Below are 23254 nucleotides of genomic sequence, written 5' to 3'. Positions count from 1 at the left end.
ATGTATCTGCCAGAGCCAGGCCTTTGTAATGGGGGATGGGGGGGGGGGGATGTCTCCAACTTGCTCAGATGCATTTCACAAATCCATGGGCCCCGATGGAATGCACCCACGAGTGCTGAGGGAGCTGGCGGATGTCATTGCTGAGCCACTCTCCATCATCTTTGAAAGGTCCTGGAGGACAGGAGAGGTGCCCGAGGACTGGAGAAAAGCCAATGTCGCTCCAATCTTCCAAAAGGGCAAGAAGGAAGATCCAGGGAACTACAGGCCGGTCAGCCTCACCTCCATCCCGGGAAAGGTGATGGAGCAACTCATTCTAGAGGTCATCATCAAGCAAGTGGAAGAAAAGAAGGTTATCAGGATTAGTCAACATGGATTCACCAAGGGGAAATCATGCTTGACCAATCTGATAGCTTTCTATGATGGCATGACTGGCTGGGTAGATGAGGGGAGAGAAGTGGATGTTGTCTACCTCTGCTTCAGCAAGGCTTTTGACACTGTCTCCCATAACATCCTCCTAGGGAGGCTCAGGAAGTGTGGGCTAGATGAGTGGTCAGTGAGGTGGATTGAGAACTGGCTGAATGGCAGAACTCAGAGGGTTGTCATCAGCGGCGCTGAGTCTAGTTGGAGGCCGGTAACTAGTGGTGTCCCCCAGGGGTCAGTACTGGGCCCAGTCTTGTTCAACTTCTTCATCAACGACCTGGATGAAGAGTTAGAACGTACCCTCCCTCAGCAAGTTTGCTGATGACACAAAACTGGGAGGAGTGGTGGATATGCCGGAAGGCTGTGCTGCCATTCAGCGAGACCTGGACAGGCTGGAGAGTTGAACGGAGAGGAACCTGATGAAGTTCAACAAGGGCAAGTGCAGGGTCCTGCACCTGGGGAGGAACAACCCCATGCACCAGTACAGGCTCGGGGCTGACCTCCTGGAGAGCAGCTCTGCGGAGAGGGACCTGGGTGTCCTGGTGGATGACAAGTTGACCATGAGCCAGCAGTGTGCCCTGGTTGCCAAGAAGGCCAATGGGATCCTGGGGTGCATGAAGAAGAGTGTGGCCAGTAGGTCGAGGGAGGTTCTCCTTCCCCTCTACTCTGCCCTAGTGAGGCCCCATGTGGAGTACTGTGTCCAGTTCTGGGCTCCCCACTTCAAGAAAGATGAGGAGCTACTGGAGAGAGTCCAGCGGAGGGCTACGAGGATGATGAGGGGACTGGAGCATCTCTCCTACGAGGAAAGGCTGAGGGAGCTGGGCTTGTTCAGCCTGGAGAAGAGAAGGCTGTGAGGGGACCTTATAAATGTTTATAAATATCTGAAGGGTGGGTGTCAGGAGGATGGGGCCAGACTCTTTTCAGTGGTGCCCAGTGAAAGGACAAGGGGCAATGGGCACAAACTGAAGCATAAGAAGTTCTGTCTGAACATGAGGAAGACCTTCTTCCCTCTGAGGGTGACAATGCAGTGGAACAGGCTTCCCAGAGGTGTTGTGGACTCTCCTTCTCTGGAGATATTCAAGACCCGCCTGTTGGGGTCGATGTAGCTTGAGAATTAGCACGACTAGGCCGCTTAAGCAAAACAGCATAATTGAACAGGCTGCTGCAAAAGACAGCTAAGAATAGCCATTGAGAAAGTTCTGATAGTGCACATGATGTGGGTTAGCAAAAACAAGATGTGTTCAAGGATGTGGAGACAGTCTGTTGCTATTGGCATTAGTGCATAGTTACCAATCATAAGGGAATGTGGGGCGTGTGAACAGCGTGTGATTTATGTCTGTAGCCTATCCGAATAAGCGTAATCGTGTGTGTTTGTTGTCATAGTGTTTGTATTGCTGTGTTCTGATGGATTTATTTGGTTTCTGTGATCTAACGGATTTGTCTGGACTAAGTAACTGCCTTTGCGTCTTTGGTTTGGTGAGTTCTGCAGGTATTGTGGATGGTTAATGAGTTATACCCTTAGATACATTGATTTTAGCCTAGGTGATTAATATGAATACAGGTTATGGTATGCACTTCACATCTATATATCTTTTTATTAGCATTTGTGTTCTTGTGTTTGTTTTGAGTGTTGCACTGTAGCGGGGCTGTTACTGGACCATAATGCCAATAGTGATGCTTAGGTGTGTCAATGTAGCACTTGCTTGAAATTCATTAAATAAAAAAGGGGGAGATGTAGAGGAAGCAGTGATTATATTGGTTCCGTGTGTAATACGCATAACACAAAAGGCACTAGAGACAACTGTGAAGAAAAATTTTGTGATGCAACTAACACCAATTGAACAAATGTTTTTAAGGCAATGATAAGATAGCTTAGCTTTTTTTGAAAAGAAAAAGGGGGAGATGTTGGGGTTGATGTAGCTTGAGAGTTAGCATGACTAGGCCGCTTAAGCAAAACAGCATAATTGAACAGGCTGCTGGTAAAGACAGCGAAGAACAGCAATTGAGAAAGTTCTGATAGTGTACATGATGTGGGTTAGCAAAAACAAGATGTGTTCAAGGACGTGGAGGCAGTCTGTTGCTATTGGCGTTAGTGCATAGTTACCAATCATAAGGGAATGTGGGGCATGTGAACAGCGTGTGATTTATGTCTGTAGCCTATCCGAATAAGCGTAATCGCGTGTGCAGATATGGTAAAATGTATATAACCGCACAAGCGGGAGAATAAAGAATCCGACTGTGCATCATACCAATGCGTGTGAGAGTCGTTCCCGTCCTTTCACGGATGCTGAAACTTGGCACCCGCCTGGACAAGGTCCTGTGCAGCCTGCTGTAGGTGACCCTGCTTCGGCAGGGGGGTTGGTCTAGATGATCCACAGAGGTCCCTTCCAACCCCTAACATTCTGTGTGATTCTGTGATTCTGTGATTTGTAGTTCTCTGAATTAAAGTGGAGATTCTTATACGAATCTGGTAAATTTACTTCAGCAGGTGTGAGACTTGTGCAGTGGTTTCCCATCTGTTAAGCTTGCAGCCAAGGCTTCACCTCACATCTGGAGCATGACAATGTGGCCTTGCGTGTTCCAAGTGTGTGTCACAGAGGCTGGTGGCTGTGGATGTGACATGAGGCTGTGGAGGCAGAAGGATGAGGATGTGTTTCTAGTTAGAACTCTGTACAAAAGAGAAGGGGAAACTCCCTGGCTGCATCCACACCTCTCGGATGTCTGCTGTCACGTGTCCTGCTGGGTGTATTCCAGTATGTTCCAAGTTTTGTGACATTCAGTCTCACTTGGTACGGTGACAGCAGTTGGCACGTGGATGTAGCTGGCGTAACTCACTCTTTTCCCCTCCTATTTGAATGCTTGTTTAGGCTGTAATTCAGTGGTACTTTAAAGAGGGCTTGAAAATCCCTGGAGTTTATAACCTTGGCATCATGTTATGCAGGAAGGAAAAGCATAGTTGTGGTGGGGTCTAATCTGCGTAGAAGAGTTGTTTGGGGTAGCATGCTTACACAGAACAAACCTTTTGCACAATAAATAGAGATGAGATGACAGGACATCTTGCAAATTGCAAATTCCTACATACAGAATCTCCCCAAGACTATTTCTAAGGGATTCTTGTTTAGCTGAGGCTTCAGATTTAGATTTTATGAAAACAAAATGTACTCCTTTTACTCAATCTAATGGCATAACTGAATTGTGCTAGAATGTTTTGTTTGGACTGGAAACTTGTAGCTTCCCATGTGCTGGTGTAACATGGTGGTGCTTGGGTTGTAGGATTCTTAGTCTGTTTTCATTGCTGGGTGAAGTGCTAAAAGTGTCAGCTTGTTATGATCTGGGAAGACCCAAGCCGTAGAGATTCGTTGTTATTCCCAGAGTGAGATTAAGACACAAACGAGGTCAAATGCTGCCAATCAAACAGGTTTATTGATCATTTGTTCAAACAAAGGCATGAGGAAACAGCGACAGGAGAAGAAAAGACAGGAAAGAAAGAAACCTAGCAAGCAGTTGGGATAGAGTCGCAAGAGACAGTCACCACCATGGATCCAGTGGCATCCTGTTGGTCCGTAGTTCCTGTGTGCGTCGGTGGTGGGGGTCTCCATAGTTCCTGTGAGCGTCGGTGGTGGGGGTCTCCCCATCATTTGGTCACACAGCTTTTTATAAGGTATTCAGGGAGATTGTTCCCTAGGCAATGGCACGTATCCCACGTTCCCCCAGTCCCACGCATGTGTTTTCTTCTCAGTCCTGGCTCCAGCAGGTCGGGAGGGGGTCGGTGTCTAGACACATTTTCCACAACAAGGTACCTGTCCTCTAACTCCCTTCAAAGCCGGTTTTGGGTGGCTGTTTATTCCTTGTCTGGTTTGTATTTTGCTGCCCTGCCAGGGGGTCCTGCAGCGAGCTGGGCTGCAAACAAGCTTTGGCTGGCCTGCCAGGAGGTCCTGCAGCCAGCTTTGCAAACAAGCTTTGAGGCAATTGTCTTAAGATCTGGTCTCAGATACAGCTACAAAGAATAATGTGTGCTTGTGGGACAATATTTGAGCAGGGATAGCTTCACAATTATTTAAGAGCCTGATTTATCTTGGCAGCAAAGTGACTAGTGATTATTATGGTTATACTTGTGTTATCGGAAAGTGGCAAAATAATTCACTCTCTAAAACTTAAGTTTGGAGTTTTAGAAAGCGGGCATTCTTTATTGCAGCGCTGGATGCACAGGGGATAGCTCCGCCCAAAATGTGCGTGCCAAAAAGACACAATTACTAGGTATTTATGCTATGCTAACATACATATTCATTACATTCCCGAGAAATGCTGAATCATATTCATGGTTTTTCCGAGAACTCATTAGCATATGTTAATGTCCTTCACGCATGTCTGTTGGCGCCTCTGGGTGGTTGCCGGGGGTCTTCAGGTGAAGGCTCGTACTCTTCATCACAGTGTCCGCTGGTTGACCTTTGCTTCTGCGCAAACTCAGTTCTAAGGTCACGTATACCACGTCCTTCAAGGTTGCTTCATTACGGTCTTGTGGTCACTTTGTAGCCTCCTTATCTTCATGGTCCTGCGCATCTGCTCTCCCAAGGCCAAGCTGTCTAAGTGGGATTATGCAGGAGTCTCTTATCTTACAACCTTCCCAATTATTCACAGAGAACCAAGACTTGCTTTGGTTTTAATTAATCTGTTGTGCAATGATTCCGAGACCTAAAGTGATAAATTTTATCTGCATCCGCTACATCTGTTACATCCGCTACATTCGCAGGTATCAATCCCTCCTTTTCTTTTGAGGGTTTGTAGCTTACACGCTACAGTCCTCAATATGTGTACTACTTGTATTTAGAACACCCAGGTCCCTCTCAGCAGAGCTGCTCTCCAGCAGGTCAGCCCCGAGCCTGTACTGATGCATGGGGTTGTTCCTCCCCAGGTGCAGGACCCTGCACTTGCCCTTGCTGAACTTCATCAGGTTCCTCTCCGTTCAACTCTCCAGCCTGTCCAGGTCTCGCTGAACAGCAGCACAGCCTTCCGGTGTATCCACCACTCCTCCCAGTATTGTGTCATCAGCAAACTTGCTGAGGGTACACTCTGTCCCTTCATCCAGGTCATAGATGAAGAAGTTGAACAAGACTGGGCCCAGTACTGACACCTTGTCCTGGGTTTGGCCAGGACAGGGTTAATTTTCACCAGAATCCAGGAAGGGGCACAGCCGGGTGGGCTGACCCAACCCCAACCTGGCCAAACAGAGCCGGGTATTCCATACCATGTGCCTCCATGCTGGGTTCCGGTGGGGGGGGGGGCGGCGCGGCGGGAACTCTCTCGCGGCTAGGGAGGGCACAGCGGTGGTTCGGTCCGAGAGTGCGGTTATGTTCTGCGGGTTTGTTTTGTATATTTCCCCTTTTTCTGTCTCATTGTTGTTACTGTTCCCTTTGTTTGCTGTTCTGTTAAACTGCCCTTATCCCAACCCACAGGTTTTCTGCCTGTTTCTTTCCATTCTCCTCCGCACACCAGCGGGGGGAGGGGCGGCCGCGTGGCGCTTTTGTTGCCGGCAGCAGCCAAAACCAGAACACCCCTGGGTGACACCACTAGTTACAGGCCTCCAACTAGACTCTGGGACGATGATGACAACCCTCTGAACTCTGCCGTTCAGCCAGTTCTCAGTCCACCTCACTGTCCATTCATCTAGCCCACACTTCTTGAGCTTCCCTAGGAGGATGTTATGGGAGACAGTGTCGAAAGCCTTGCTGAAGTCTAGGTAGACAACATCCACTTCTCTCCCCTCATCTACCCAGCCAGTCATGCCATCATAGAAAGCTATCAGATTGGTCAAGCATGATTTCCCCTTGGTGAATCCATGCTGACTACTCCTGATAACCTTCTTTTCCTCCACTTGCTTGATGATGACCTCTAGAATGAGTTGCTCCATCATCTTTCCCGGGATGGAGGTGAGGCTGACCGGCCTGTAGTTCCCTGGGTCCTCCTTCTTGCCCTTTTGGAAGATTGGAGTGACATTGGCCTTTCTCCAGTCCTCGGGCACCTCTCCTGTCCTCCAGGACCTCTCAAAGATGATGGAGAGTGGCTCAGCAATGACATCCGCCAGCTCCCTCAGCACTCGTGGGTGCATTCCATCGGGGCCCATGGATTTGTGGACATCCAGATTGCTTAAGTGATCTCTCACGCAGTCCTCCTCGACCAAGGGAAGGTTGTCCTCTCTGCAGGCTTCCTCTCTTACCTCCAGGGCCTGGGATTCCTGAGGGCTGGCCTTAGCACTGAAGACTGAAGCAAAGAAGGTATTCAGTAACTCTGCCTTCTCTGCATCCTCCGTCACCAGGGCACCCACCTCATTCAGCAGTGGCCCCACATTATCCCTAGTCTTCTGTTTGCTGCTGATGTACTTGAAGAAGCTTTTCTTGTTGTCTTTCAAGATCCCTTGCCAGATTCAATTCCAAGTGGACCTTAGCCTTCCTCGTTGCTTCCCTGCATGCTCTGAAAACATTCCTGTACCCTTCCCAAGTGGCCTGCCCCTCTTTCCACATTCCATGGACCTTTCTCTTCCACCTGAGCTCTGCTAGAAGCTCCTTACTCATCCATGTGGGTCTCCTGCCTCCTTTGCTTGATTTCTTTCTCAGGGGGATGCACTGATCCTGTGCATGGAGGAAGTGACGTTTAAACAGCAACCAGCACTCTTGGACCCCCCTGCCTTCGAGAGCCTTTACCCATGGGATTCCTCCAAGTAGCTCCTTGAAGAGGCCAAAGTTAGCTCTCTTGAAGTCCAAGGTTTTAATCCTACTTATCGCCCTGCTTCCTCCACGCAGGATCTTGAATTCCACCATTTCATGGTCACTGCAGCCGAGGCTACCTCCAACCTCCACATCCTCAACCAGTCCCTCTTTGTTTGAGTACAAGGTCCAGCAGAGTGCCTCTCCTTGTTGGTTCCTCCACCACTTGCATCAGAAAGTTATCATCAGTGCTCTGCAGGAACCTCCAGGACTGCATGTGCCTGGCTGTGTGGCCTTCCCAGCTGATGTCAGGGTGGTTGAAATCCCCCATGAGAACCAGGGCCTGTGACTGTGAGGCTACTTTCAGTTGCTTGTAGAAGGCCTCATCAATTTCCTCCTCCTGGTCAGGTGGCCTGTAGTACATACCCACAGCAGTGTCACCCATATGAGCCTGTCCCTTAATTCTAACCCATATGCTCTTGACTCTTTCTTCATCCGCCCCCAGGCCAAGCTCAATGCATTCCAGTTGCTCCCTCACATACAGAGCAACTCCCCCACCTCTCCTTGTTGGCCTGTCTTTCCTAAAGAGTCTGTAGCCATCCATGACAGCATGCCAGTCATGTGAGCTGTCCCACCATGTTTCTGTGATGGCAACCAAGTCATAGCTGTCCTACTGCACAATGGCTTCCAGCTCCTCCTGTTTATTGCCCATGCTACATGCATTGGTGTAGATGCACTTGAGCTGGCCTATTGTTCTCACCCCCGACACTGGCATGCCACTCCTGGGCTCATCCCTAGGGAGCCTGGTTATATCCCCCTCTCCCTTCGAACCTATTTTAAAGCCCTCTCAATGAGCCCTGCCAGCTTGTGGGCAAGAATCCTTTTTCCCCTTTGAGACAGCTGGACTCCATCTGTTGCCAGCAGGCCCGGTGCTGTGTACACCTCCCCATGATCAAAGAAATCAAAATTCCGCTGACTGCACCAGTCTCTGACTCACCTGTTAATCAGGTGAGTTTTCCTGTCCCTTTCAGTGCTCTTCCCTGCCACTGATGGGATTGAAGAAAAAAAAAAAAAAGCTGCTCTTGATCCTAAATGGCTTATGACCTTTGCTTATCTGGCAGAGCTGGGGCCTGCTGAGAATAAAGTTTCTTACTATGCACCATCAGTGCAGCCGATAGCCTCGGAGGAGAAGGGAAGTAGTAAATGTAATTGAAGCTGCTGTTTGAATAGTACCAATGGGATTTGTCTGCACAGCTCCATAGCAGTGGGGAAACTTGTGTGTTGTGGAGAATACTAGTAGGTAGTTCCTCTTAAAGAATATATTAGACATCAAGCAGCAGTACTGCAGAGCCAAAGCATCCATCTTCCTTACTGCATTGTATGTCCCTTCTCTTGTTTGACAGGTATTCGATCTGTGAGCTTCTATGAGCATGTCATCACAGTGGGAACGGGGCAAGGTTCCTTATTGTTTTACGATATCAGAGCCCAGAGGTTCCTGGATGAAAAGCCCTCATGTGCCTACTATGCACAGACGCAGAAATTAGGAGGAAGTGAAATTTTGAAGTTGACTACTGGGAAAGGCTGGCTGGTGAGTAGCTTGTTGCTGTAGGAGACCCTTTACACAGGAGTGCTGTAGGGCTCGAACTGAGTAGTGGGAAACTGTAGTCATGAGAGCTATTGTATGAAATGCGTCCCAGTAAAACAGTGATCGTGCAACCAATAACTAATCATGAAAATCAAGAAGTGCTGCAGAATTGCTTTCTACAAAAGCTTTATGAAAGGTTATTGAATGGTTGGTTGCTTGAGTGTAAGGCATACTGACTACTGTTCGTATGCACTGATTCATAAATGAACTAGATTTATATCTTTATGTTTTCAAATGTAATCTAACTTCTAGTTTGCAGAACATGAAGCAAAATGCATTGTCTTCCTTTAAAAATGTGCTACTCTAACACGGTACTCAAGAGAGTACCACTTAAGTTACCACTTAACTTTGTCTAACTCCTCCCTATTATCTTTTGTATCATTGCGATATAACTTTAAAAACTAATGAAACTTGATATCTTCCTTACCTTTCACCTTCCCTCCTCCAATGTTTGGCCCAAATGTCCTCAGAAAAAGCTTCAGGACAACCCTGGTATCTTCAAATTGATCTGTCTGAAGCTGCAGGGAGTATTAACAGAGAAAATCCCTTTTTAGGTTCTGGAACCTACCTTCTGTTTTTGTGAAACAAGGTTTTGGGTTTGTTTGGCAACAATAACAATCTAAACTTTCCTTTAACAGAATCATGATGAAACCTGGAGGAATTATTTTTCTGACATAAATTTCTTTCCAAATGCTGTTTACACCCACTGCTACGACTCGTCTGGAACAAAACTCTTTGTGGCAGGAGGCCCCCTTCCATCAGGACTTCACGGGAATTACGCTGGTCTCTGGAGCTAATGGCAACTCTTTATAAATGCTGATCTTTACACAGATTTCCACTTTTTTTTCCATTTTTTTAACAATAAAATTGTGTGATGCCATTGATTTTTGATTTAAATGCAAGTTACTTTTTGGCAGAGTTTTCTGTTGGTCTCCAGCAGTCTTGTACATATTTTTGAACCAGTTTTTTTTTTTTTTGCTTTAACCTCATTGATCCTTTATATGAAGGGTTTTTGAAATCCCTTTTTTTATTATATTTACTCCAAATTATTCTTCTCCCACATTTAGGTTATCTTGGCCATGTACCCCCTCCCCTACTTTACTGTGAGGTAGGATTCCTTTCTTATGGAGTGGTTGCTCCTGGGCTTTCTGTGAAAGTCTAGGGGCTGTGTGTGTGCAGGTACTTTGTGTCAGTTACATTACCTGGAGTGAGGACTACTTTTAGTTAAGAAATGTTAAAATTATTTATAATAGATAAGCTACTGCTTTATCTGCAGAGCCTGGCCCTGGCCTGGGTTGATCTTATTTTTTAAAAGTACAAGTCTAATGACACTGTTTATATGTAGAGGAATACAGTAATTTTAAGCTGTACTCATTGGAGCCCAGGGACGGATTCCTCAGGGATATTGCCCATCAAGCCCAAACTGCAGAAGTGCAGGAGTTCTCAAAAGTGCGTTTGTATTTGAATTGTAGTTTTCAGCAGTGCCAGGAGCAAAAACTGATCTTCTGTTCCTTCTTTGCCTGTCCCAGGTATCAGGTTGCACAACTGGAGTTTGCACAGACTGTTCTGCAGCGTGGCTATTGCAGGGTGACATTACATTGAGGGACTGCAGAGGTGCTGAGAGGAAATGGGGGCTAGGGACATGAGTGTCCTTGTCATTCAAAATGAAACAAATCTATCAGTTTTCCAGATGAGCCAAGGTTCCTTAGCATGCTGCTGCGGTAGCTCATGGGTCCTTCATAAACTGCCTAAAACCCATGACCTTTTTTGTCCCAGGTTGTGGAAACTTTTCCCATTTTAGCTGTTCTGATTGGCCATCTCCTCTAATAAGCCAGTGGAATAAACTGGGTTTTTTTTATCCAAGGTTAAAGAGTGCATCTCGGACTTATCTAATGCAAGCTAGAAGCTTTCCATGTAGCAAGATAACTTGCTGTTAGCTCACATTATGCTAGCATCTGCTGTCATCCTGCTTGCTATAGGAGATGTTCAGTCTTTCCCCAAATCCCCTGCTGCCTTCTGTATTCAGACTCCCTTGAACTTCATGTGGGACTGGCTGGGGAGAATAGGTTCGATGCCCTTCAGGTCCAGCCGTGAAGCGTGTGCATTCCAGGGTGATGGTCTTACCTAATATCTGGCTAAAATGCAGGACTCCAGGGTGCTTCTCCTAGCCTTTTAGCAGGCACCAAACTCTCAGCTTGTTACTGACGCCTCTGTCCTCTGCTGGGATGAATGCCTTTCCCCCGTCCCTGTCACCAGTGGAGCAGAGTGTGCCTGTACCTCACTGCTTTGTTGCCAAATGGGCTGTTGGCTGAAGCTGAGAAGAAAGACAAGGCTGGGACATGCTCTGTTCTCCTGTCTCTGCTGGAGATCACAGCCACCACTGTAGAGTAGCTCTAGTCCCTTACGCAGTTCCTGCAGACTGCCTAGAGCTAGAGCATGTGTCCTTGCGGTCCCTCTCGTCTTTGTACTCAGTATCTTCGTCAGTAACACCAAGCAGTGAGCCTTAGGCTCAATTTCCAGTTGGTAGTGGAGACGTGGATGGAAATCCTGCAAGGAATGCAGTTCCCTCCCATCTGGGTGGAAATCCTGGCAAGAGAAGAGCTCTCACAGATGTGCACCTGTCCCAGAAGTATATTTACTCACATTGAGCACTGGCACGAGTGCTTCACAAACAGATCTTCTTGCAGTGTTTCATAACTCTACTTTCCTTGTGGGTTGGATGCTTAAACTGAATCAGTTCACGGTATTGCGTGCATGGCTATTTAGGCTTTTCTCTGAAAAGGGGCAAATTATATACCATGGGGTAGCAAAGGAGCTCTCAAATTTTATTTAGAGTTGTTCACTGTTTTCTAAACATAGAATTACAGAATCACAGAATGGTAGGGGTTGGAAGGGACCTCTGTGGGTCATCTAGTCCAACCCCCCTGCTGAAGCAGGGACACCTACAGCAGGCTGCACAGGACCGCGTCCAGGCGGGTCTTGAATATCTCCAGAGAAGGAGACTCCACAACCTCCCTGGGCAGCCTGTTCCAGGGCTCCGTCACCCTCAGAGGGAAGAAGTTCTTCCTCATGTTCAGACGGAACTTCCTGTGCCTCAGTTTGTGCCCATTGCCCCTTGTCCTGTCACTGGGCACCACTGAAAAGAGTCTGGCCCCATCCTCCTGACACCCACCCTTCAGATATTTATAAGCACTTATTAGGTCCCCTCGCATCCTTCTCTTCTTCAGGCTAAACAAGCCCAGCTCCCTCAGCCTCTCCTCGTAGGGGAGATGTTCCAGTCCCCTCATCATCCTTGTAGCCATCCGCTGGACTCTCTCCAGTAGCTCCTCATCTTTCTTGAAGTGGGGAGCCCAGAACTGGACACAGTACTCCACATGGGGCCTCACCAGGGCAGAGTAGAGGGGAAGGAGAACCTCCCTTGTCCTGCTGGCCACACTCTTCTTGATGCACCCCAGGATCCCACTGGAATTCTTGGCAGCCAGGGCACACTGCTGGCTCATGGTTAACCTGTCGTCCACCAGGACACCCAGGTCCCTCTCCACAGAGCTGCTCTCCAGCAGGTCCGCCCCAAGCCTGTACAGATGCATGAGGTTGTTCCTCCCCAGGTGCAGGACCCTGCATTTGCCTTTGTTGAACCTCATCAGGTTCCTCTCTGCCCAACTTTCCAGCCTATCCAGGTCATGCTGAATGGCAGCACAGCCTTCCGGTGTATCTACCACTCCTCCCAGTTTGGTATCATCAGCAAACTTGCTGAGGGTACATTCTAACTCTTCATCCAGGTCGTTGATGAAGAAGTTGAACAAGACTGGGCCCAGTACTGATCCCTGGGGGACACCACTTGTTACCAGCCTCCAACTAGACTCAGTGCCGCTGATGACAACCCTCTGAGTTCTGCCATTCAGCCAGTTCTCTATCCACTTCACCGACCACTCATCTAGCCCACACTTCCTGAGCTTCCCTAGGAGGATATCATGGGAGACTGTGTCGAAAGCCTTGCTGAAGTCGAGGTAGACAACATCCACGGCTCTCCCTTCGTCTACCCAGACAGTCATGTCATTGTAGAAAGCTATCAGATTGGTCAGGCATGATTTCCCCTTGGTGAATCCATGCTGACTACTCCTGATTACCTTCTTTTCTTCCACTTGCTTGATGATGGCCTCCAGGATAAGCTGCTCCATCACCTTTCCTGGGATGGAGGTGAGGCTGACCGGCCTGTAGTTCCCTGGGTCCTCCTTCTTGCCCTTTTTGAAGATTGGAGTGACATTGGCCTTTCTCCAGTCCTCGGGCACCTCTCCTGTCCTCCAGGACCTCTCAAAGATGATGGAGAGTGGCTCAGCAATGACATCTGCCAGCTCCCTCAGCACTCGTGGGTGCATTCCATCGGGGCCCATGGATTTGTGGACGTCCAGATTGCTTAAGTGATGGCTCACACAGTCCTCCTCAACCAAGGGAAAGTCGTCCTCTCTGTAGGCTTCTTCTCTTACCTCCAGGGCCTGGGATTCCTGAGGGCCAGTCTTAGCACTGAAGACTGAAGCATAGAAGGCATCCAGTAGCTCTGCCTTCTCCGCATCCTCCGTCACCAGGACACCCGCCTCATTCAGCAGCGGCCCCACATTGTCCCTAGCCTTCCTTTTGCTGCTGATGTAGTTGAAGAAGCCCTTCTTGTTGTTTTTCACATCCAATGCTAGTTTCAATTCCAGGTGGGCCTTGACCTTCCTCGTCGCATCCCTGCACGCTCTGACCATGTTCTTGTACTCTTCCCAAGTGGCCTGTCCCTCTTTTCACATTCCATGGACCTTTCTCTTCCACCTGATCTCTGCTAGAATCTCCTTGTTTAACCATGCAGGTCTTCTGCCTCCTTTGCTCGATTTCTTTCTCAGGGGGATGCACCGCTCCTGTGCATGGAGGAAGTGCCGTTTAAAGAGCGACCAGCACTCTTGGACCCCCCTGCCTTCGAGAGCCTTTACCCATGGGATTCCTCCAAGTAGCTCCTTGAAGAGGCCAAAGTTAGCCCTCCTGAGGTCCAAGGTTTTGATCCTACTTATCACCCTGCTTCCTCCACGCAGGATCCTGAACTCGACCATTTCATGGTCACTGCAGCCGAGTCTACCTCCGACCTTCACATCCTCAACCAGTCCCTCCTTGTTTGTTAGTACAAGGTCCAGCAGAGTGCCTCTCCTTGTTGGTTCCTCCACCACTTGCATCAGAAAGTTTTCATGGATGCTCTGTAGGAACCTCCTGGATTGCGCCTGCCTAGCTGTATGGTCTTCCCAGCTGATGTCAGGGTGGTTGAAGTCCCCCATGAGAACCAGGGCCTGTGACTGTGAGGCTGCTTGCAGCTGCCTGTAGAAGGCCTCATCAACCTCCTCCTCCTGGTCAGGTGGCGTGTAGTACACACCCACCATAATGTCACCCTTATGAGCCTGTCCCTTAATTCTAACCCACAAGCTTTCAACTTGTTCCTCATTTGCCCCCAGGCCAAGCTCAATGCATTCCAGTTGCTCCCTCACATATAGAGCAACTCCCCCACCTCTCCTTGTTGGCCTGTCTTTCCTAAAGAGTCTGTAGCCATCCATGACAGCATGCCAGTCATGCGAGTTGTCCCACCATGTTTCTGTGATGGCGACCAAGTCGTAGCCGTCCTGCTGTACAATGGCTTCCAGCTCCTCCTGTTTATTGCCCATGCTATGTGCATTGGTATAGACACACTTGAGCTGGGCTGTCAATCTCACCCCTGACCCTGGCACGCCAAGCCTGGGCTCATCCCTAGTGAGCTGGGCAATATCCCCTTCCCCCTTCGAACCTAGTTTAAAGCCCTCTCAATGAGCCCCGCCAGCTCGTGGCCAAGAATCCTTTTTCCCCTTTGAGACAGCTGAGCTCCACCTGTCGCCAGCAGGCCCGGTGCTGTGTACACCTCCCCGTGATCAAAGAAGCCAAAATTCCACTGATGGCACCAGTCCCTGAGCCATTTGTTAACCAGGTGAGTTTTCCTGCCGCTTTCAGTGCTGTTCCCTGCCACTGATGGGATGGAGGAAAACACCACCTGCGCCCCTGATCCCTCAACCAGTCGCCCCAGTGCCCTGAAGTCCCTTTTGATGGCCTTGGGACTTCTTTCTGCTATCTTGTCCCCGCCAACATGTATTACCAAGAGGGGGTAGTAATCAGAAGGCTGCACCAGACCAGGGAGTTCCTTAGCAACATCCCTAACCCGGGCCCCAGGGAGGCAGCAGACTTCCCTGTGGGATGGGTCCGGTCGGCAGATCGGGCCCTCTGTTCCCCTCAGAAGGGAATCACCTATGACAATGACCCTCCTTTTTTTCTTAGCCGAGGCAGTCATAATACGTGGGACTGACTGACTCGTCCTGGGCAACCCCCCGGATGGAGCTTCACCTTCACCCACATCCTCTGTGGCCGGTCCCTCACATTCCAGAGCCCCATATCTGTTGCTTAAGGGCAACTGGGCAGGTGAGGGAGGCTGGGGGAAGATTCGCTTGCCCCCCCGAGCAGGGACCCGTTTCCATTCCCCCCATCTCTAGAGACCTGGACACCCGCGTTCTTGCGTGGGGCCTCCGTCTGGGTCCCCACACTCCTTCGAGCAACAGCTTTACCACGAGTGGTAACCATGGCTAGAATATCTCCTGGAAGAGCGATGCCCACTACTTGAGTTGCCAGGAGGGGCGGCTGCACCCTGCCTGTCGCCTTCCCTGCTCGAACTGCCGCGCAAACTGCTGCGCCGCCTTTGTTCGCCCGCGCTCCCGGTCCCTCGCGCTCCCTGGGAGCTGCTCTTATCCGTGAGGGGGTTTGGCCGCTGTCACACTCGACTCCGCCCCCGCCGAGTCAGAGCTGCCGCTCGTTGGCACCTCCCGCTTTCCCGCTCGGGGCGGGGAGGGGGCTGGGGTCTCTTCTCTCTCTCGGCGCTTTTTGCCGCCTCGCCGCTGCGGTTTTGCCACCGGAGAAAGGGTCCCTCGGCGCGAGCCTCTGCTCCAGAGCCCTTCACCTTCAGTAGCATTACATGTTGTAATGCTGCCTGTGTTCTGCAATGGCAACGTACTGCTTTGGTTATTTTAGGAGTTTTGAAAAGTGGAAATATACAGAGAAAAATCTTGGTGAAGTATGGCAGGATATGTATTTCTAGCGTTACTCCTCCAGCTACTGTGTAAGATCACTCTGTCACAGGGAACATGTTCTGGTTAGTTTCTTATTTGGGCTTGATTTGAGGTGCTTTTTTTTTTTCTCCTCCTCTAAAGAAACCAGACACTTGAGTCTGAGTGTCCTCCAGTTTTGCTGAAACAACAGCTACTAGTTAGGTACTTAGTGTCACCAGTGCCAAAGGAAAACTCCTGGTCTGGAAATCCTAGCCCTGATGTTGATCTATTAATTGAAGCATATTCCGGGTCTGGGTGAGGGGGCAAAAAGGGTATTTGTATGGACTGAGCTTCAGCCTCTAAAAACCAAGGCTGATCTTTCTGCAGAGTCAGCAGAGTCTCTAGATTACCAAAGAGGTCACCTTGGCACCCCTGGAAAGTGTCCTCCTCTGCTGACTGATCTCCACGAGTACCTCAGTGTGTGGTCCTAAAGCCTGGTAGTGTGAGTGCCCTTTTCCTCCCTTTTTTTTTCTTCATAGGAAGCTTTGGACAATTCTCGGAAGAATCTGGACGATGATTTAAAATTCCTCAAGTCTCACATGCTTCTGTGTATTCTGCTTTCAGAGTGCTTTCTTGCAAAGATAACTTCTCATGAGGAGGGAGCCATCCTTGTTGCTATATGAAAAGCCCCCCCAAAAAATGGAAACAAACTAGATAGTGCTGCAAGCACACAAAAAAATTGGGCTGGAGAGAACTTAATTTCTAGCCTGTTTCAGTGGTTTTAAATCACAGAGTCACAGAATCACAGAATGGTAGGGGTTGGAAGGGACCTCTGTGGTTCATCTAGTCCAACCCCCCTGCCGAAGCAGGGTCACCTGCTTGTAGTGACATAGATGTTAAGTTTCAAAATATTTTATGGTTAGTCATATGTCACTTTTGGTTCAGTCAGTGTTAGAAACTGAGGCAGAGAAAGGTGATGATATGCTAACTGTCCAAATATAAGTGATAGGAGAAAAAGCTAGGTTTTCTTACTTGATTTGATTTTGTTGCCCTATTGGTTTAGATATCAGAATTGAAATCCAGGATAATGGCGAGAAAAGCAGGGGTTTCCCATCTGCCGAGTTTCAGCATCCGTGCAGGTACAGGAATGACTCTCACACATTGATACAATGCACAGCTGATTCCATTTATTGGTCTGCTTGCGTGGTTATATACATTTTTCATATCTGCACACACGATCACGCTTATTTGGATAGACTACAGACATAAATCACACACTGTTCACGCGCCCCATATTCCCTTATGATTGGTAACTATGCACTAACGCCAATAGCAACAGACCGCCTCCATGTCCTTGAACACATCTTGTTTTTGCTAACCCACATCATGTGCACTATCAGAACTTTCTCAATTGCTATTCTTAGCTGTCCTTTCCAGCGACCTGTTCAGTTATGCTAACTGTTTTGCTTAAGCGGCCTAGTCATGCTAACTCTCAAGCTACATCAACCCCAACATCTCCCCCTTTTTCTTTTCAAAAAAAGCTAAGCTATCTTATCATTGCCTTAAAAACATTTGTTCAATTGGTGTTAGTTGCATCACAAAATTTTTCTTCACAGTTGTCTCTAGTGCCTTTTGTGTTATGCGTATTACACACGGAACCAATATAATCACTGCTTCCTCTACATCTCCCCCTTTTTTATTTAATGAATTTCAAGCAAGTGCTACATTGACACACCTAAGCATCACTATTGGCATTATGGTCCAGTAACAGCCCCGCTACAGTGCAACACTCAAAACAAACACAAGAACACAAATGCTAATAAAAAGATATATAGATGTGAAGTGCATACCATAACCTGTATTCATATTAATCACCTAGGCTAAAATCAATGTATCTAAGGGTATAACTCATTAACCATCCACAATACCTGCAGAACTCACCAAACCAAAGACGCAAAGGCAGTTACTTAGTCCAGACAAATCCGTTAGATCACAGAAACCAAATAAATCCATCAGAACACAGCAATACAAACACTATGACAACAAACACATAAAGCCACACAATCATAGTCGCGACCGCACACGCACAAGCACACCAAGTTTTCAACATAAATCCAAATGTTGCAAAGACTTATGTTTTTTTTTTTTTTTTGCAATGCAAAGACTTATGAACAGACAAGGACTTACAATAACATTCAACATTTAACAGACAAATTCCCGAGCCTCAGTTTCAGGAAGCGTACTCTCTTTTCAGTTCTGTTTTAGGAAGGGCACTTTCACTTCTCCCCAGGGATATAGCCCAGTGTTGTGAAGCTTTCACTATGACTAGCAGGCAACTAACAGGCAGGCAACAAGAAACAATACTGGAAGAATGCCTTTACCTTATTAATGGTTCGTGCTCAGAACTTTTTGGTCCAGGGATCAGAGGTTCTCCCCGAGAATCCCTCGGTGCCAGCTGGAGGTCCTGCAATCCCTCGGACCATTGATGTTCAAGAGCAGGGTCCTACCTGGGTACCCAAAATCTATTACCAGAAAGCAGCAAAATAATTCACTCTCCAAAACTTAACTCCGGAGCCCCAGAAAGCAGGCACTCTCGAGAACTCATTAGCATACATTAATATCATAATCAGCTAGAACAGTTTGCAGCGATAAGGATACAAGGAATTCTACTGCAGTAATTGAATTATACACACTTTTTCCAACCAAGTCCTTGAATGTCAGGAAGATGGTTCTTGCCGCGCCACTTCTGGGCTGGCCGGGACGGACCGTCGCGCTGGGATTGGGGGGGAGTTGGGGAGGGGGGGGGGGCCGGGCCGCGCTGCGCCGCCGGTTGCCCGGGGGGGGGCCGTGTGCCCCACCAGGTGTAAGGTTCACTGACCCATCTGGTGTGGTGGTCGCTGGCACTGCAGGCTGTGCTGTGTCGGATGGACTGCGCGGTTTTATGCTGGAATTCACCCTGCTTTGATCTCAGGTCGGGTACGCCAATTGCTGTAGAGGGACCCTATTGTACACTTTCGGGGTGCCGGATTTTGCACCCCACTTCCCATTTCTCTGGATTTAAAGGATCGTCAGGTTCTGGCAGATTTACCTCCCACATTTCTCATGTTGGGTTAGGAGTTTCATCATATGTGGGGTTAAATATTTCAAAAGACTGCAGCTCTGTCCTTGCTTTGGAGATAATGGTGGAGGAGTAGTAGCCGCTTGTAAGAGAGTTTCTATGAGTTTTAGAGCATTTAAAGCTGTATGCACTGATTTCTAAGTAATGATTTCCTCAGGGATTTTAAACTGCAAGACTTTGTTCTTCCAAAATTCTCTGTAAAATCTTTTAATGGAGCTTTCGTTCCTTTCAGCTGTTCATGCTTTTGACAGCTCGAAAAACAGGGGCTAATAATCGCTCCTCTTTGTTGCCGACCTGCACAGAGTTCCCGATTCTCTGCCACACATCCAAGTCGAACAACCGATCTGTTGTTGCTATCAGCTTTCGTCGGCGGTACCACAATAATAGTCCCAATATCTCTCCTTCAGTTAACTTCACGTTGGCTCGATCCGCCAATTCCAGCAGGCTTTTCTGTGCCGCCTTTTCCAACACTGATACAGTGGAACCCACACTGCTGATATTCACGCCCCCCCGGCATGCTGCGGATCCGCTCCTGCCTCTCTCGGGCAGCCCGGCTTACCTCGCCGGTCGGCAGTCCCCTGCCTTCTTTGGCTGTGGTATCACGTCGGGGTCACCACAATGCCGAGTTTCAGCATCCATGCAGGTACAGGAATGACTCTCACACATTGATACAATGCACAGCCGATTCCATTTACTGGTCTGCTTGTGTGGTTATATACATTTTTCATATCTGCACACGTGATCATGCTTATTCGGATAGGCTACAGACATAAATCACACGCTGTTCACACGCCCCACATTCCCTTATGATTGGTAACTATGCACTAGCGCCAATAGCAACAGACCGCCTCCATGTCCTTGAACACATCTTGTTTTTGCTAACCCACATCATGTACACTATCAGAACTTTCTCAATTGCTATTCTTAGCTGTCCTTTCCAGCGACCTGTTCAGTTATGCTAACTGTTTTGCTTAAGCGGCCTAGTCATGCTAACTCTCAAGCTACATCAACCCCAACACCCATCAAAGTGAAGGAATTGGCTGTACAGCAGGGAATCTCTTGTCTCCGCACGGAAGTGAGTTGGGTGCACCCTGTTGTTCAAATGGTAGATATACCCCTGTGATGGATGGAATTCAGTCTGGTGACTGTGCTTCAGTAGCTTCTTGAACGGCTCACTGTGCTCTGCTGAGACCCAGTGGCATTTGCATTTTCAGTCAGTCTTATATTTTCCGATGTTTCTTAATGATTTCCCTCCCTTGCTCTTTCCTGCCCTCCTGAATGGTCTGTTTGGGGTTCCCTCCTCTACCCCAAATCATCCCAGTCTTTACTGTAGCAATATTGTACTTGCAGAGGTGGCCTCTGTTGAGCAGAAATGGGCTTGCTGGAATTTTTTCAAGCCATGTTTGAGACCTTCCATTTGCTTTATTTTAAACTAGGTAGACCTTTGAGGCTGTCTCACGCTGTAGAACCGGGCAGTTGCCCTAGTACATGTTTCACTAATAGGAGGATTACACAGTAACAGTCTATTCCAGGGGGGGGACGACAGGGGGACGGGACACGACACACGACACACAGGGGGGACGGACAGGACAGACTCTGGTTTATCTCACATTAGGCACTTGAAGGAGAGAAAAGAACTTTAATCATAACAGACCTTCAGACTTTTCTTCCTGCTACTGACTTTTCAGTCATGTGGGATCTTTTGTGCTGCTAGTGAGTGTAGAAAGCAGTTAATTTTACTGTTCAGCTCTTTTCAGTAGACTACCATGTTAATTTGGGTATCTTTGGGTATTACATTTTCAGTATTCATAATCGCATGTAATCAAACTAGTGACTTAATTATGGGTTCAGTAATACCCAGCTTGTAAGTACTGGGTAGCAACCCCTCAGTAACAATTGGATGTTATGTGATGGACATTCCTAAGGAAGCAGAAGCTACTTTGCAGTGTTGTCTTGAGCATAGCAATGAGGGTGGTGCTCACCCCCTTCACCAAACACTTTATTCCTAGTAATTCCTCTAGCTTTCTCCCTTGTACAGTTAGGTCAGCCAGGGAGAATTGCTAGTGCTCTCCTCGGGTGCTTTCTGGGATTGCTGTAAAGAAGTGAGTCCATTTGCTTGGTTCCCTCATCAGTGCTGCTGGTGTTAGTCCAAGGTGAGTAAATTACCAAAGAATAGTTAATAGGTGTTTGTTCCTAGTCTCAGTTGATCATTTTCCACATAGATCCATTTTTAAGATTCGTTGCAAGAGTGCCCAGTGATCTTACTTGACTTAGTCTGTCCACAAAGGTTGCATTCACACTGTGGGTGACCCTTGTGACTCCCTTAATGAGTGGGACTCCTGAACTTTATTATGGGGATATATTTGCTGCCTCCATTTCAAGTCTTTGGCAGATTTTGTATCTTAAGGATTAAGATACTTATGTATCAGTTATTCTTCTCCAGAATTTCATCCTCTTCCTTCACCTGAGCACTTGCTTTGTATATAGCGTGCAGCTGCAGAGTTAACAGATTAAAGTTATGGTAAATACAGCTATGTGGAGTGGTGGTTTGGTGTCTTAATTTCTGCCCCTCAGCTGAGAGGCACTTACTGACCTTGTGAATTAATGTCCCTCACCTGGTGCAGATGTGAAATAAAGCAGGCTTGCCTAGACCCTTCATGAAGGTCACCTATTTTATTTGTTTGCAAGAAACCAAGAACAGATGGACTGTCGGTTGCCGCATTTCCGCAAAACAGCAGCATCTTTCAGCAGCCAGGTGGGAGCTCTGAGATCTATTTGTGGTGGTCTGATACCCTTATTTTCCATAAACCCACTTTTCTAAGGTGTCTGATAGGTTCTTAATTAGCTTTTGTCACAATTGCTGCTATGACTAAATTACTAAACTCGGGTACAGCTCGTTCCTAGGAACACTTGCAGAGCTGTGTGTGATGCAGGCAGAGCTGATCCTCTGGCCAGCCCGTGCTGAGCCCTGGACTCCTGTGCTAGCCAGACACACGGTCTCTAGTTTAAAGCCAGGTGAAAATCCCTGTGTACACTACTGGCCACCCCATAGCCAGAGCCCATGGTGTGACCTCGACTTAAAATGCATTTCTGAGTGTTGCAGTGCCTTCAGTAACTTATTTTAAAGTCTCTGAATCACAGACACCAGGAATTTGTACATGTTGCAGACAAGGGAGAGTGGAAAGGAGAATATAGCCACATCTTGTCTGAAGGGATCTCCTGCGTATGCTGTCCTTTGCCTCTGCAAGCAGACACTTTGGTGTGTGGTGAGGATGGGCAAGGGGGCACAAGAGAGAAGGTGAAAACCCAGCAGTGTTTGGTATTGCTTTCAGGACTCCTGAGGCATTTAAAAACATAGAGGGGATACTTACTTGTTGCTCAGGAGGTACTTGTGAAAGGGCTTAATCAAATATTTTTTGAGAGATCAAGTAGATATCCCTGTTATTCTTGTTTCTCCATTAATTTTCAAGGATTTAAATTAGGAAATATCTTTTTGCTTGTGATATTGGGTTTCTTTATCAAAACCATGTGGTACTTGGCTAATTAAAAGAAAGCTCTTGACAGAAAGGAATCTTCCCAATTAAAAACTGAGTGCCTTTCCCTCTAGTATCCTGCTGGGAGCAGTATGGTCTAAGAAAGTGCACACAGAACTAAAACAGAGTGCCAGGGTTGGCAGAGTTCAGAAAATGTGGGCTGCCTGACCATTTCTGTACCCAGAAAACCACCAAGTAAAGCACTTGATTGTATACAAATTCTGGTAATTAGACTGAAACTGAGAGGGTGTGTAAAAACCCTTGCACCATAGTGCGATGTCTCTATAGTCCTAGATGTTAATTCTTTGACCTCAGAACAAAAATCCAGGAGTCAATATGTTGTTTCCTTAGGAATCACTTATCCAGATTACCTTATTAAAAGGGAAAATTCAGGTGCTGAATCTTAAGATCTCATTAAACTTGTACTTTTTATTTGCTCAGTCACCTGGTCTCCTTTCCTTTTCAAGGCCTCTCACAGTCTCAGGGTATATAAATCACTACGATTCATCCAAATACCGAAACGGACCAACCAGAGGTTATTGTGCCTTGCTCTTCTGGTACCTTGATCTTTGTAAAGTTATCTCACAAACTCATCACTGTCTTAGGGCTGGGTACGTGCATTGTCTTTTTCTAAGATGCACGTGTTGAAGTTGCAACAGGTTTGTACTGTTACTCATGACTTGTTCCATTTGTCTTAGGATGTGGTGTAGACACAAATCAATGCACTGGTTTGTCTTGGGATCAGTCTTACC

At 47.6% G+C, this 23254-nt stretch overlaps 1 protein-coding gene across 1 annotated transcript in view; it reads left to right on the top strand.

Moving 5' to 3' along the window:
* The window catches only part of LOC142365549 (DDB1- and CUL4-associated factor 12-like), a 52431-nt gene extending 42787 nt beyond the window's left edge, over window positions 1-9644 (top strand). The window contains exons 8-9 of the mRNA XM_075446405.1: window positions 8525-8709; window positions 9405-9644. Coding sequence (XP_075302520.1) covers window positions 8525-8709; window positions 9405-9563 — 344 coding nt within the window. The 3' untranslated portion in view covers window positions 9564-9644. The remainder of the gene's footprint in view (window positions 1-8524; window positions 8710-9404) is intronic.
* The last annotated feature ends 13610 nt before the right edge of the window (window positions 9645-23254 follow it).

Source organism: Opisthocomus hoazin, chromosome W (assembly GCF_030867145.1).
Source record: "Opisthocomus hoazin isolate bOpiHoa1 chromosome W, bOpiHoa1.hap1, whole genome shotgun sequence".
Taxonomy (NCBI): domain Eukaryota; kingdom Metazoa; phylum Chordata; class Aves; order Opisthocomiformes; family Opisthocomidae; genus Opisthocomus; species Opisthocomus hoazin.
The sequence above is the reverse complement of the archived record's forward strand: the minus strand, read 5'-3'. Positions and strand labels throughout refer to the sequence as shown.